General features: G+C 42.1%; 1 protein-coding gene across 1 annotated transcript; it reads right to left on the bottom strand.

Annotated features, from left to right (window-relative positions):
• Window positions 1-3,241: 3,241 nt before the first annotated feature.
• Window positions 3,242-7,637, bottom strand: neff1 (neuronal intermediate filament family member 1). Its single transcript, XM_062417157.1, has 4 exons — window positions 6,879-7,637; window positions 4,768-5,085; window positions 4,300-4,424; window positions 3,242-3,620 (listed from the first exon to the last, which is right to left on the bottom strand). Exons 1-4 carry the CDS (start codon window positions 7,635-7,637, stop codon window positions 3,242-3,244), a joined length of 1,581 nt encoding a protein of 526 aa, XP_062273141.1.
• Between the last annotated feature and the right edge of the window lie 8,645 nt (window positions 7,638-16,282).

Genomic DNA, 16,282 nt, shown 5'->3' on the forward strand with positions numbered 1-16,282 from the left:
CTCAGTCTTTTGTTTCCCCCGTTGATACAATTCATTTGATCTGAACACTGCAATGAAAATCAGTTGTGGGCCAAAACAACTGCACCAAGAAATTCAAGAAAGAGAACATTTTCTTCAGTTGTCTCAAGCTGTTCACAAATTCATTCTGGAGGTAATAGCTGAGTCTTAGCCACATCCATTGTGGCACTACATGCAATCCAGGGGTAATCTCAGACCCCTCCCCCAGTGCTGGTCTGGCCCTGGGCTCCAGGCTCCATCCCCCCATTTGACACATGTCAATTGACATGCCAGATGTACAGTACACAGTATAGATATAATCAGGGTACTGTAGCTGAGATTTGCTCATTTGTTGAGCTATGTTTGCAGATGTTGATGCTGGGAAATATCACAACAGCATATCATGATGCAGTAACATGTGCCAGTTATGCGTTAACTCACAGTGATGCACTTCAGGATGCAGCTGATCCTGCTCCTAAATACATAAATCTACACAGAAGGCATTTCAGCTGCATTATTCAATCGTCAGCCAGACACTCATATGACGCAACAGATATGCTCCGATTGTAATGACAACATCTGTCTGCACAGACTGCATAACAGCTAGTGCTGCAACCATGCTGGATACATGGAACCACAAATGAAATGTTTCAATGTCTTTTCTTTGGTTTTATGTGCACAGCTAATGTGATTGTGTGTTCGGGTCTCAGCACCTTGATAATGATAAAAATAATAAAAATAGCTTTATTTGTAAGTACCATTCATACAAGAAATGTGCTTTACTGTACTGTACTGTAATGTTAATATTTTTTAACTATATTTTAACTATACTATTGTGCTTTTATTGCTTGTGTACTTGCTCTTTCTATTTTACCATTTGCTGCTGCAATAATGTAAATTTCCCCACTGTGCGACAAATAAAGGAATATCTTATTTTATCTTTACAGCAAAGGAAATTACATACACCAAGCTTTACAGGACAAGGACACTAAAAGGACATCAAAGCATGTACAAAAGATTAATGTATCATCAGATAAAAAATAGAACTCACTTGATAATATTAATAGAAAAAAGATAAAATAAAGTGAAAATGCACTGTGAGCCTCAGTGATGGTAACTTGAGACAGAACAAGTATTTCACCCTGTGTACACATCCATAAATTGGCGCCTCAGTCTCTAAAGCCATAAACAAACAGAACCTCCCTTTTTCCCAGTGGACACAAACTCACCACTGGACTTAATTAACTGAAATAAACCTATTTCCTTTCAGTATTATTGCTAAAACACAGCAATTATAAACCCTTCATGTTTATTTATTTTATATATGAGCACTAAATACACTACACAAGCTCCCAAAACTATATTATAAAACTATATGAAATAAATAATCATTAATCAATATTTACTAGATTTGTAACTGCAACATTTCTTATTGATACGTTATTTATTGAGATTTATCATACTGAAACTTTAGAGTGAATATTTTGTTAATTAATGGGTTCTTTTAAGGTAGTCATTTTAGTCTAGACTCAATATTTTTGTATGTTTTTTTTCTTGAAACTGAAGACACAGACACAAAGTGAATATTTGGTTATTAAATGTCTTTATTTGGCTTAGAGAGGAATATCACTGCATGAGATAGCAGCCGGTACAGTCACAGTTGTTTAGCAGAACAGTATGGAAAGTGTCAGCACTCCTCAGCCTCCCCAAAAACAAGTGAGATGCAGGTGAAAACATGTTTTTTTTTTTCTCTTTTTCAGTTATGGTTAAGGCAAGTTTTTAATTGAACACACAACAAGCAAAAATCTATCCCATCTGCAGATATTCAAGCTCAGAGAGTCAGGCCATGCATTCATACCCGTTGGTTCATTCATTTGTCAAAAAGAAGAAGGAACAAAAGAACGCACTACTTGAGGAAGGGGGAAGGGGGGGAGTAAAATGATAAGCAACATTGATATAAATGGTTTAGGGCAAAGCGATATAGAGGGGGTTATAGTGAAAATAGCCCTTATATGCGACACCACATAACAAGGACCGCAGCAGCATCTGCCCCACCTGCCACTTGCAGTCTGAGTGGAGGGCTTTCAGTGTCACCATCAGCTGCCTGACACCGACAGCCACGCTCACCTTCACCGTGTTTCCCGTTTCCAGCTAAATTAAAAGAAAAGCACCGCCACGTTTGTGTGAGGGGGGGGGGGGGGGGGGAGAGAGAAGGAAAAAGCAAGTGAAAGAAGTTAAAGAAACTCTGGCGGGTTAGAAAGTTATTGACAAATGAACCAATCAAAGGTGGGATAATTCATATTCCCAAAAATAATTATATATAGCAGCAATTAAAACTCTATATTTGTCATTCACAAAGATGCACTTCTCCTCTCCAGCGACACACAACTCCACCCTCCCATCACATTTTTGTATATACAGTTTTTCTGAGCTCTGAGTTGCCATTATTGCCGTGTTGTGACACTGCAGTGACTGAAAGAGAGCAGAAAAAAAGGGGTATCTTTTAATGGTCGTCGATGAGTGAACGCGTACATTTCATTTCGTCGTGGTGGGATGGGATGAAGACACCAAGTGGAGCGGAATAATAAAAGAGGGGGAGTAAAAAGCATTTGCTTGCTGTAGGGGGGGGGGGTGTTGGATTTGTTGTTTGAATAGGAGCGTTTCATTCCTTTTTTTAAACTTTGTCGCGTAACGAGCTGACATTCAGGAATGAGCTGGTAGAGCGTTGTTCTAAGAGACATCCTTTTTTTAAACTTACAGTACTCCCCAACTTTTATATGTAAAAATCAAATAGCACCGTAAAAGTTGGACTGGCTGCTTCTCGTGCTCGCGTTGAGCTGTGCGTTTATCTTTAAGGTCTGTGTGCTGACGATATTGTTACTCTCGAAAGGTTTTGATTGCTCTTGTAGTACGTATTGAGATTTGGTGGCTACTGTTGCTCACGTGAGGAAGGATGTGATTGGGTGAAACTCGTCTGCTAATACATCTACTCCGATCTAAAGCTTGAGTTTACATTGAATTTAACCGCTTCTGAGTCACAGAGCTAACAGAGACAGAGGTACACAGAAGGTGTCAGGTGTCTGTGTGTGTGTGTGTGTGTGTGTGTGTGTGTGTGTGTGTGTGTGTGTGTGTGTGTGTGAGACAGATGATGTGAACAGCGACCTGATCCATATACAGTATGTGACTGAGTGTGATGAGTTTTGATGATGATGATGATAATGATACTGATGGTGACATAAGCAGTTTAGCTCTTGCTGCTCTTCACGGCGGGGCCCTCCTTCTTCTTCTCCTTCTCATCCTTCTCTTTGGGCTTCTCCTCTTCCTCCTCTTCCTCTTCCTCCTCCTCTTCTCCCTCACCCTCGCCTTCCTCCTGCTCGTCTCCATCATCTCCCTCATCTCCCTCTTCTGCCTCCTCTCCCTCCTCCTCGTTCTCCTCTCCCTCCTCTTCTTCTTCCTTCTCCTCTTCTTCCACCTCCTCTTCCTCCTCCTGCTTGACGCTGGACTTCCTGTAGGAGCCGAGGCCGTAGCTACGGGATGACATGTAGGAGAAGCTGGGGTAGCCGGACTGGACCATGGCGCCGCTCACGGAGCTGAGGCGGCACTCCTCGCCTTCCAGCAGTTTCCTGCACAGACAGGGACAAAGAGCAAGCGGTGACGTCACCTTTTAGTCTGGATGTGTTACTATTATTATCTCACTGTCTCCTGAAGGATCTAATGTCACTGGAGTGTCATTGGCAGAACCTCTGCTGTCTGTTTTTTTTTCTTTCTCTAGAACACTACTCCTGAATAAGACTATTGTAAAGTTTCACATTCATCTATCTTGTTACAGCCAGAAAAGTCTTGATTTATTTGTCATCAATATTGTCAATGGAAGCTTTTCAGGAGGAAAATAATCTCTCTTTTTTTGGCATTTTGCCTTGATGAATAATTTACAGTGTAGCTGGAGACAGATATAGATTAAATGGTGTGTGTCTTTAAAAACTAGGCCACCAGACGTCCCAGAAAAGTTTAATTCTGAAAATGCTTAAAGCAAATGTTTGAGTGGAAGGGAAGCTAATTCAAGTTTATTTCCTCTTGAGACATTGAGGGCAAAAATATTAATACTTAAAAACTGTTGAAAAAGTCTCATCTCTGAAACTGAACTTGAAATTTCCATCTTCAAAAATGTTTCCATCTTCAAAAATGCAAATTATTTCAAATACGGGAAGGATGTTTCCAAATATGGCACGTTGTAAAAACTTAAAACATTTAAATGCAGGTCAGTTAATTGATGAGTGCTGTGTTGTTAAGCATGAAGCGAACCTGTAGGCGGCAATCTCAATATCCAGCGCCATCTTAACATTCAGCAGGTCCTGGTATTCACGCAGGTGACGGGACATCTCTCCTTTAGTGCTGCGCAGGGCGGCCTCCAGCTGCTGGATGGTATCCTACAATCACACACACACACACACACACACACACACACACACACAAACACACACACATTATATTATGAAATACTCATTATTTTTTATCATGTCTTTGTGAATAGGGATTGTTTGAATATACGTTGCTTTTTGTCTTGTCACGCTGAACAAGGACTGGGTATATTTTAGTATTAAAGTAGGTCATAAAGCACACTCCTGTAATTAAACATCTTGGGTCATGTTCCGACCCTGCTGAGTGTCTTGAGACAGATAATCAGCTCTGGCTTTAGATACATACAAAATAAGCACATACCCCTCAAAGCTCCCCCCAAAAATTCCAACTCTCACCACCTTGTTCACATACCTGCATCTCTCCAATTTCATTGTTATGGTGATCCTCCATCTCAGCAATCTGCCTCTCCAGGGCCTCATTGTGGCCCCTGAGAGACTCAATCTCCAAAGTGCGGGCCTGCACCTGCCTGCGGTACTCGCTCAGCTCCTCCTTGGAATGCTTGATGGCGTCCTGGTTGCGGGCGGCGGACTCGGTCACGTTGGCAAACTTGGAGCGGTACCACTCCTCTGCCTGGGCCTGGTTCCTGCATGACAGGTTCTCATACTGGGCCCTGATGTCCTTCAGGGCTGCGGCCAGATCCGGTTTGCTCATATCCATCTCCACTGACACCTGGGTGTAAGAGAGGTGGAACAGGAGCATTTAAGGGTTATTATCGTAACTCTGAAATAATAATTGTTCACATTTTGTTTAACTGCTTTAATGTACTCTGTTTCTTTCTGCTTTTACATCATTTGAGTTTATTTAAGTTTTTTTCCCCCCCCATAATAAACCATATTTATTTTAATTAGGCAGTAATATCATCTGTCAACAAGGGTAATTCAAGTTTAATGTGACATAAGTGGGTAACAGGAGTTTGAAAAGCTTATTTTTTGTCTTTTCTTAAAAAAGGAGTGACACATTAGTTTGTTAAACATACTGAATTTCACCATGGATCACAAAAAAGTCTTTTTAGGCAGACTGGACTCATAAACTGACCACACTGACCAAAACAGTGACCACTAAACTAATCTGTCTCTCTGTGCTGCAGGTGGAAGGTGTTCCCTGTGCTAACACATATACATATACATATATGCATGAGGTGAGCCTTATGTCGATGAGCTGAGTCGCAGCCAGTCATGTGGACTACTGCAGGGCTGATGAATCGACTGCTGACTCAGGCTTCTCTCTGCTGGAGAAAGCTGCGCTGTCAATAGCTTACATGGCAATAATACTCCCTGCAGGGAAGGGCAGAGACCCTGGAGAAATCTACCCAGCAACCATCACTCAAATGCATGGCTTACTTAGCACTATACATTCATTCAACTGATTCATGCTCAAAGTAGAAGTTGCCCTCTGCTTTCATTCACATCCAATGACAAGTCTGTTCTTTTTAATAATAGTGCCATAAAAGTAACTAGACGAGCTTCTGTTAGTGAACATGAATCAATATATTATTGATGGGTTTCTAATTGATGCATTTCAAAAGTGTTTGGGCTCAGGATAAAAACTTTTTTGTGACATTTGGACAATATTTACAAAGTTTTGCTGCTGTTAAAACTATTTATCTATAACTTGGCACTAATAACTAGCTTAAGTGTACCTCGTAGAGTTGATCCTGACTGTTTTCCTTTGGGACGACCACACCCCTGGATTATGCGCTATTTCTCCGCATTACAGCCCCCACCCCTCCCCTCCCTCCCCCTCCACCCCCTCCCCTCACCTCCTTTAACGAAATCATCATTATATTGTCACAAAAATATAAATGGCGACACTCACAAGCTCTGACCTTACTGCTTTAAGTTTGTTTATTTACACTATATGTAGTATATTTCTATACACTAACAGCCTCATCATGTAGAGATTTATATTAACTGCATCTCAAAGTTTTTGCACGGGTGCGTGACAGTGCGCGCGGTAGGCTGCGGAGACGCTCGAGACCCCCGGAGGGGAGGAGGGCGGGACAGCGCGCGGTGCTGAAACGGAAATGCAGTGCCATCAATTATCCAGTGCGCAGTGGTGAGTTTGATGAGTCCTGCGCACAGGAAAACTGTTTGATGTGATGTTTCAGGTCTCTAACAGCTTTGTTAAAGGTCTGCACATCCTACACTACTGTGAAACATTTCACATTATATAGATAATAATATTTACTGTCCCTCAGTTCTAGTGTATTATTACATTTAAGTTATATTATAATATATCATAGGCTCAGGATGTCACTATACAATATCAAAAACATAATGGACTTTGATAAGGTCATTAAAATCACTGATCAAGCCTCAGTTCTGATATGAAGTACTTGGTAAAACATGCTGTGTGGATCTGACTGGAAACTGGATGCAGGTATGTTGCGGTGTTTTGGGCAGTGTGACATTGAGATGAGTTACTGATAATGAGTCACAGCACCACCTGTCAGTGTGGCCTACCTGAGAGGCCTGCAGTGACGTCTGCAGCTCCTGCAGCTCCTCCTCGTGAACTTTCCTGAGGAAGGCGATCTCATCCAGCAGTGCCTCAACTTTCTTCTCCAGCTCCAGGCGCGCCAGGGTGGCGTCGTCCACGTCCTTACGGTAGCCCTTCAGGGTGTTCTCGGCCTCTTCGCGCAGCTTGCTCTCCTCTTCCAGCTTCTCCCGCACGCGCTCCACCGTGTCGTTCATCTGCACGCAGTCCATGTGCATCTGGCTCTTCTCGTGGGTCAGCTCTTCAACGCGTCCCCGCAGCTCGCGGATCTCCTGCTCGTACAGCTCGTGCAGGCGGGACGGCTCATTGTGGCGCTGGCGCAGCAGAGTGACCTCCGCCTCCAGGACTTTGTTCTGCTGCTCCAAGTTGTGGACTTTCTCAATGAAGGACACGAAGCGGTCGTTGAGGCCCTGCAGCTGCTCCTTCTCGTTGGTGCGGATGATCTTCATCTCGTTGGTGACCGCGGTGGACTGGGTCAGGTCCATCATGGACTCCTGCATGGAGGAGAGCCCGCGACCGGGCGCCGCCGCGGTCCTGCGGTAGGTGGTGGAGGTGACACCGGAGGGGGAACCATAGGTGCGGTGGCTGCTGCTGCTGCGGTATCCCGCAGGCTGAAGGCGGGAAGGGCTGCTGCTGCTGCCCACTCCAAAGCGTCCGGACCGGGGGGCCTCTCCGAAGATCCTCCGATAGGAGCTGCTGCCGCTGTAAATGTCGCCGGAGTAACTCATGTTTCCTTTACCGTGCTGGGGTCCGGCCCGACTGCTCTGTAACGGAGAGAAAGAGAGTGTGTGGAGCTCAGGAGTGCGTGAGGGTGAGTGCGTGTGAGAGAGAGTTAGTGAGATGCGAGTGATGTCTGGCCAGGACAGGTGCTTTTATAGTGAAGGAGCCGGCGCATCATTTGACGCAGGGACAACAGAGGATGAGGGGAAACCTGCAAGCTTTTGCAGAAAGCCTCCACCCTCTGGGGAGACACGAATTCACTCATGCAGCCCCTCTTTTCTGCCATGTAACTCAGACATCAACACACAACCACTTTAAATGAAGATCACGCTTTGTGTGGGGGGCTGTGCTGTGTCTGACCTGAGAGTTCACTGATGTTTAACTTCACTTTCACTCTTTCCAATAACTTTCATGGGCTCATTTATTTACATGATAATAAAAATCACATTACAATAAAAATCATGTATGTAATCTCATCTCCCCCCAGTACATTCAACATCCCTCTGGACTGTCTCATATTACCTCACACCACTGGCCACTGTCATTGCAGTTTTTCTTTGCTGTCCTAGCAGAATGGCAAATGGGATCGATGTGTGCCAGAGTGAGTTTTGGTGCTGCAGTCCGCATCCAGCCGCCCTCATCCCCCTCCGACCTCCGCAATATCGGAATACGGGATGAGACTCATTAAAGTGGCCTGATTGTTGCAGTCTCACATCATCACAGCCTCAAATAGTCCTGGAATGTGGATGCAGTGCTATTTTGTATGGTGGATAAACTCGTGTAATTCATTTGTCACTGCATCACAACAAAGATATGACATTACATGAGGCAGAAAGGTATTAAATTATGCTTTCTATCAGCAGCCTTTAATTGTGCTTTTCGCCATATACACTCTATACAACTTCATCACTTGAAGTATGAATCACGCCCATGCACAAAGATGCCTCTCAGCTTGATTCCCCGATTAATTAAAGAGTACTATAAATAGTTTCTTGGGTGTATTATCATTACATCCATGGTGTAAGGTGCATACATGTTATCCTTAGTCAGAATGAGTTACCTACATATAATATTCAGTTGTTTTGTGGGGAAAAGTCGTGTCTGGCCTGTGTATGTGCTGCGCAGAGCTGTCGCTGGCCTTGGTCCTGATCCAGGCAGGAGAGCGACCACGCCCCTGCAAAGGAGAGAAGAACATCCACCCACAGGACTGCAGCTTCTCCACCTACAAGCACCACAGAAAGACTCCTCCTGTGCTCAAACTCACACTTTTGCCAGGAAAACGGCTCAAACAGTGAGAAATGTACATCAAAGTGACTGCAAAGACATCCTAAATCACCCAAAATCACTTCTTAGGAGGCTGTTTCCACTGTGAATGAAGACTTTATTTCATATAGTCTCAACATTATAGTGTTTTTAGTAGAAAAATCAGTAATTTGGATTTTTAAAAACAACTTACAAAGCTAAACATGTTTTCTTATACGGCAACAAGTCAGCATATGTCACTCTAAGAAGATGTTTGCACTGCAGCATTATCCATCTCAACAATCTTATTTCTCTTTAAACATTATGTTTCATAAAATATGACACTGGTGGCGTCATACTGTAGATTCAATTGTTTTAGAACAAATCAGCTCATTGCTTTTATTTCAGCATTTCTGCATAAGCATGATCCTCTTATTTCAAGAGAGTGCTATACATATTTCATAACAGTGTCAAAATCAACTCGAGGTACTGTGAGACTGACTAGATAGATTCTTACTTACACACTTCAATCAGTAGAGGGCACTAAAGCATCAGTGGTACTTCACAACTCCACCAGACCTGGGCTGATGCACAAAAACCTTAGTTTCTCTATTATTACAGAACTTATCACATATTATAACTTCTTAATGATTATGGATATAATGTGGATTTATGAGAAGGTTTGAGAATATGAGAAGCTTCAAGTAAATTAAAGTTTATTTGTATAGCCCAATATCTCAAATTTGCCTCAGGGAGCTTTACAGCAATATCATCAGTCCTTAGACCCTTGATTCAAATTTGGAAAAACTCCTTTTAAAAAAAACAGCTACTAGGGGTTTGTAATAGAAACTGATCAACCCCCAAATAAACCTGTCAGTTTCTAGGATATGAAGCTGCAGGACATCACTGAGGGATTTACAAACACACTGCGTAATGACAGCTAACATCAACCTGATGTCCAGTGAACTTTCCGCCTCTCAGGTTTCAGCTTTACAGTGAAGTGAAAACTAAATGTACCACACACAAGACTGCAGTTCTCTTCATCAGGACTGTGAAAACATCCGTAGGCTTCCCCCTGTACTGAAAAGGGCTGGATGCACCCTCACACAGAGCGAGTTGTCTCCTGAGCAGACTCATTTAGGTGTGTGTTTCTGTGTATGAGAGAGAGAGGGAGAGAGATAGTGACTGTTGCACCTTATCCACGAAGCCATTTTGACCTTCTGCAGTAACAAAAGGGCCTATTGAAGAGGGAGGACTCCAGTGACTCAGCAGGAAATGTCAGGTAGCCGGAGATGCCTGATTTCTATCATTATGTGTGTCTCTCAACCTCACCGTCCTCCTCTACAGTTACTAAGGAGCTCTGTAATGAGGGACGGGACAGACGCCACCCTTATTTGATTTGTTCAGCTGAAAGCATCATACCTACCACTCAGTAAAGTGATACATGCCATCAAATCTCCATTCACTCAGTCAACTGAAGTATCCCATCAGCCGTAATACAAAACTGCAGCAGATGGCCTCAGTGCTGTATCATAGACTGGCTTTCAGGTGAGTGTGCAGGTAAAATGTGCAGCGTTTTTGAACATGAATCTACAACTGCAACATTAATACTGAGACAAGTGCAATGAGTGTAAACAAACAAGACAACAGTTGGCAGGCTTGAGCAGCCCTTACTTTGCCTCCCACATGCAGACAGTGCCAAAGGTGTTTTACAGTAGATGACAGGAAGAGGGCGCTGTTCCTCCAGCAGAGACATACAGGAAGCTTTCAGGGAACAGCAAATGGTGGAACAAGTGAAAGACTGCTGGGAAAATGAACAGTAAAACATATATCATGTTAAGAATAAAAGCATAAAATGGACACAAATATACATTGAATAATTTACCTTTTTTAATAGCAGATATTTTGGTATTTAACAGTAGAAAAACTACAGGTTAATGATGGCTGTGTTAGCGTCAGGGCCCTCTAATGTGCATGCCAGCTCACCAGCCAGGTTTACTGGAGCAGTTAATGGAACAGAGGCATTAATATGAACATTTACCTGTGTTTTTCTTGCTATGACCTGTCAAAATGTTTGCCATGAAAAAAGGCCTGTTGACAGGCTGTAAAAAAAAAACACACCAAAGTGACTGAGAGCTTATGGGGAGATCAATATTACAAAATATACAAAAAAACATCACATTTTAAAAATTTGTCAGGGGGTGTCACAAATAGGCGTGCTTAGTCTCTTTTCCTGATCATGTGACAGATAAATAATACTATTAAAATAACACAAATATGGCATATTAAATGTTATTATATTACAAGTTCATACTGTTTATGCTAATGTAGCTAATGAGATGCTTAGCCTGTGTGCTCTTAACTTGTTTAACAGGCAAAGAACAAGAATTTCATTCATGCTAACCTTATACTAGGTTTTTTATACTAACGTTGCTAGTACAGGTTCTGTACATTTAACCTGCTGCTGGTTTGGGACAGTTCGTTGCTAAATTTGTGTTGTTAGGGTTAGCATTATCACTGCTACTAAGTTAGTTGCAGTTTCTCACTGGTGCTCATATGTCATGCTAGCAAGCTAGAGCTAACAGATGTTAATGTTCAAATTTACTTATTAACAGTAATTTTACAGGTTTCCAGCAAGTTTTCTATTTTCTAAATACAGAAAATGTTCATATACACTATAAGCTATTGTGACTTTGTGGCAATGAGTTTTATACCCTGTCTATAGGGACAGAAGCAAAAGCATTTTCATTATTTTAAATAAATGAAGCCCTTTTATTAACAATGTTACAGCATATAAAACTGGTTCAACTGGTTCACAATGGTTTATAGTTATTAAATAAAGTCAATGCAATCAATCAGATTATTTTTAGATGTTTAAATCTGTCAGTATGGAGTAAAAGATACAGTCCTCACTCTGCATGCTTTAATAGAATGTCACCATGTTGCTGCTGAGGTAGGAGGAAGTGTATTATTTATTCACCTTGGCCTGTACCCATCTCCCCTGTTGGGACTCAAACATATAGTGACTCCCCCTTCTCCAGCCTGCTATGCCAGCCTGCTAACCTTTCTCCTTCTGCTGTCTCAGCCACTGCTGCTACCAGCACAGCCACACTATCCTCACTGTGGTTTCATCATATAGACCCATAACGCTGTAAACACTGTTCCAGCTCAGCTGTGTGCAGTGTGTCGGTGTGGCCCTCATCAGTTAATGTACTTTGATTGATAACATATTTATTGCACTCAGTACTGCAACGGACACATTGTAAACAAAACAGCTGCCATGTGAGTGATTACATATGCTTAACTACACATACTGTACATTAAAATCTCTAATCACTGAATGGCATTATTTTCATTGTACATATACAGGCATCTAATAACTCAGAAATTCCCAGTTCTCCAAGGAGGCCCTCGACATAAAACACTCTCCAGCAGCACTGCTCCTTTGAAACTGGTTTCTCTTTGGTGCTTTGATATGCCAGGTGTTACTCACAAGCACTAAGCGAGGGTTTCTGTGTCACGTACAGGCCGCTCAGCTCCCTTGCTTTTGTTCTGTCTTGGATGCAGTGATCTTGTCTGATGTGCACTCTTCACTCCAGTCCCCTGAGATCTCCCTTTCCCGTATGCAGACGATCTCCTCCATCTGTTTTCATACACACACATGCATAGCACGCCTATACACACACACACACACACTCAAGTCTCTATCCCTTGATCTGAGCTGTCAGATGTGATGGGAGGATGATTATTTAAGGCTGTTGTCACTCAGTCACATCTGGCTCTGGCATTACAATCAGTAATGGGGCTCCTATTCAGGTGATGAAATCCACGAGGCTCAGTTCAAAAGAAGAGGATTAGAAATGTGTTGAATTAAAATTCTGACATATGAAACAATAGAAAAATGATCATAGAGGGGAGTAAGGGATTGGTTGAGGGTGAGGGGTAGAACTGTGGGCTTATAAGGTAAACTGAACCCTCCACAGGGGAAGGAATTTCCTCACACCCCGATCTTCCTTGGGGAAATCCTGCTAGTTTAGCCCGGCTTTCATCCATTTCGTTTCAAGATCCTTTGGGGGCGATTCTGTAGCTCAGTAAGTTGACTGTGTTTGCCAGGAGGACACCAGACATCGAGTCCTTGATGTGTTTGAACAGCTCTCCCAAGAGGATGCCTCCCTCGTCTACCATCAGGGTCATGATTTCAGCCAGGTGCAGCCAAATTTCAGGTACTTGTACATCTTCCTTGATGTACTCTGACACCTTGAGGACCTTTCAGATACTGCAGGGTGGGCAGCGGCCCCACCAAAGGCAGGTTGTGAAGCAAAAGGCCTTCGTGTTCTTGAGAAATGCTGCGACCACAGCATTTCTTACAAACACTGACAGCACTGGAGAACTGTTTAGCTCCACCACATGCTTCCATGTCTCTATCACATGAACGTTTGAGGAAATCTGTGATGAATGTCACCATCTCCTTCTCAGTTAGGGGTCTAACAGGAGCACAGGAAAGAGAGAGGAACTGTTGTCCAAGTGAAGTATAGGATGCAGTCCCTTAGTGTCCTGAGTTTCTGCCTTTTGACTGTGGAGCACAGCTAGAGTCTTCAGTCCTCCTTCAGAGTGCCAGAGGGTCTTGCAATTATCTGACCAACTCTGGATGAGGTTCTTCCAGTATTCACAATCTCATCTAACTTGCGTAACCATGGTTCTTCTTTCCTTTAGGAGCTGACTGATGCATTCATGCATGATAACGTCCCTCAGCATCCAAATTTTAAATAGCTCCTCAATAAATAAATGTGATATTTGCTAACAGATGCCAAAAAGGCTTGGCATCATTTGGCTGCATCACTTCTACGTGCTCGTGCTCTTCCTCTTCCTTCCGCAGACAGAACAAATCAAGTTCGCATTTATGTAGCTTCGGGGGTCTCATGAAGACACAATGTAATAGTTTGTGCTCTCAAATTAATCATTTGTATGCATGACTTACATAAAACATTTGCAGTAAAGTAGTGCACTGTACTTTGTCTGTACACGCCATAGAAGATGTCTGTAAAGCAACGGATCAATAAATCTTACTGATTATATTCACATGTCACTGTATAATCTAGAGTTTTGTAGAAAAGTTAGTAATTGATGTTCTGTTTTTTGACCAAAACTGTTTGCAGGATTCTGTCCTCTGAGTTCATTGAGTGCCTGCAGCCATCACACAGCGACGGGAACGATACGCACGTCTCCAAATTAAGAATGGGGTTGTGTGCACTTTTATACACGTGGCTCACCAGCGGTAACCTGATTCATTATTTATGATGATTAATAATCCTGTCACTGTGACAGGATCAGTCAATGAGACTGTGTAGCCGTCTACACATCAGACAGATAATTTATAATCCAGTTATCCAGATCATTTACCCAGTTTAATAAAGCAGCCATTCTCAAGATGAGTCCTGAGCTCAAATCTGATAGGACTTTTTTATTTTATTTTTTTTAATTTTTTTTATTTTTACTGTAATTAACTATTACGTTAAAATAATTACCACTCTATTTTTAACTGTACTTAATCATCACCATACAACAACCATCATTGTTATGCCTGTGGGGGGAGTCAGGGGGTGGAGGGAGTCATTATGTATTCTCTATTGGTGGCTGGATGCCTTTAAGTGATTGCATGACTGTGTACTCACTCAATTGTTCCCAAGGGCTTGCTGTTGTTGTGTGTTTCCATGGCACATGTCATTTGTTGTTTGATTGTGATGCTTGGGTGCATGTTTCACGTGGGCGTGTTCCCTGCATTAGGTGTGTGCTTGTTGAAATGCAAGTTTGCCTGCGTGTGTGTGTGTGTGTGTGTGTGTGTGCATGAGCAGTCAGGGGAGGCGAAGGTCACAGTAAGCTGGGTGTACAAGGCCTGGATAAGCTGCTAGATTTGACTAATCTGACAACTGAGTATGTGGAGAGGTGGGTCAGTAGGCCTGTGACTCTGACACACACCTGCAAACAAACACACTACTTGCATAAGTCTGTCAATAACCTTTCTTTAAATACAGGTTGGTTAAGTCAATACACTTAGCTGGACCATATTGTGCTTGGCTCGGGCTAAGCTGCATTGCAGTGTCTATCTCCTGTTTCATGTGCAGATTTAACATGAGGTCTGTCTTTTGGTGGATGCTTTACCATAGGATGTGACCTAAGGATTATCTTATACGAACACCAAGATAGCTAGGTAGATAGCTACATGGACACATACATATATACATAATTACGTGAATAGATAAGATGACATGAGTAAAGTGGACTCATTCGCAATAACCTCGACATTGTGCCGTCTGCTAGGACACACAGCTCTGCTTTCAGCACTGCTTAACCCATAGCCTCTATGAATTATGGATCTTCATAATTACTCAGGTTTCTAATTACTTTGATATGAAGCATTGTAAGAGTATACTGACTGAGTGTTCTTGAATTACAATGTTCTAAAAAAAATTAAGAAATTAAAGGAGGTTTGATTATTTTAACTTTAGCTCTTCTTTATGCATACCTAAATAAAAAGTTACCCATTTTGGGAAATACACTTATTTGATTTTTTTTTTTGTCTTGAATGAATATCTGTTGATTCAATGCAAGGCAACAGCCAGCAGCTCGTTAGCTTAACTGGAAACTTAACAAGAGACAGCTAGCCTAGCTTTGTCCAAAGGTAACAAAATTCACTTACCAGCACCAATTAAGCTCACTGATCAACAAATCATTTCTGGTTTGTTTATTCTCTACAAAAATTGAAGAATAAAAACAACTATATGTGGTTTTATGGGGGGTTTGTGCAGGACTGTTTCTTGGGTAGGAGCAGTATTGTCTCAATGAGTCTGCTAGCTAACCAGCAGAGACTCCAGGAAGTTTGACAATGCTAAATTATTTAGTTTCCCTGTTTCCAGTCTTTATGCTAAGATAGGCTAACCTTTCCCCGCCTTTTGAACCTTTGAAATGACACATTGTCAACACTTGCGGAGCCAGTTGCACCAGCTATATACATTCAAACTTCATTTGTGTAGAAAGTGAAGGTTAATGAATACTAGATTTAAACAAGTTACACTGCACAAACTAGTTGTTACAGTGACTGCCATGGTGCAATGTGGCTAACACAACCAACTGACAGAGCTAACTTTAGCTTTATAATGTATGACCCATCAAGTGTGAGGAGTACAAGAGGTCATAAAGAGTATGTGTATAGAGAATATTGATGTCGAGATTTAAGAGTAAGCTATTTCTCCATGTAGACATATAAATAAAACTAAGTAATAGCATCACCTACATTTACAAATGATTAGCAGTTTGGTATAATTTGGCTCCCTAAAACTGACATTTTGTTAATGTTACAGTCCTGATTTTGTACTTCACTGCTTTTGATTGGATGGTGTTACAGATGTTGAAA

Source organism: Scomber scombrus, chromosome 4 (genome assembly GCF_963691925.1).
Source record: "Scomber scombrus chromosome 4, fScoSco1.1, whole genome shotgun sequence".
NCBI classification, from domain to species: Eukaryota; Metazoa; Chordata; class Actinopteri; order Scombriformes; family Scombridae; genus Scomber; species Scomber scombrus.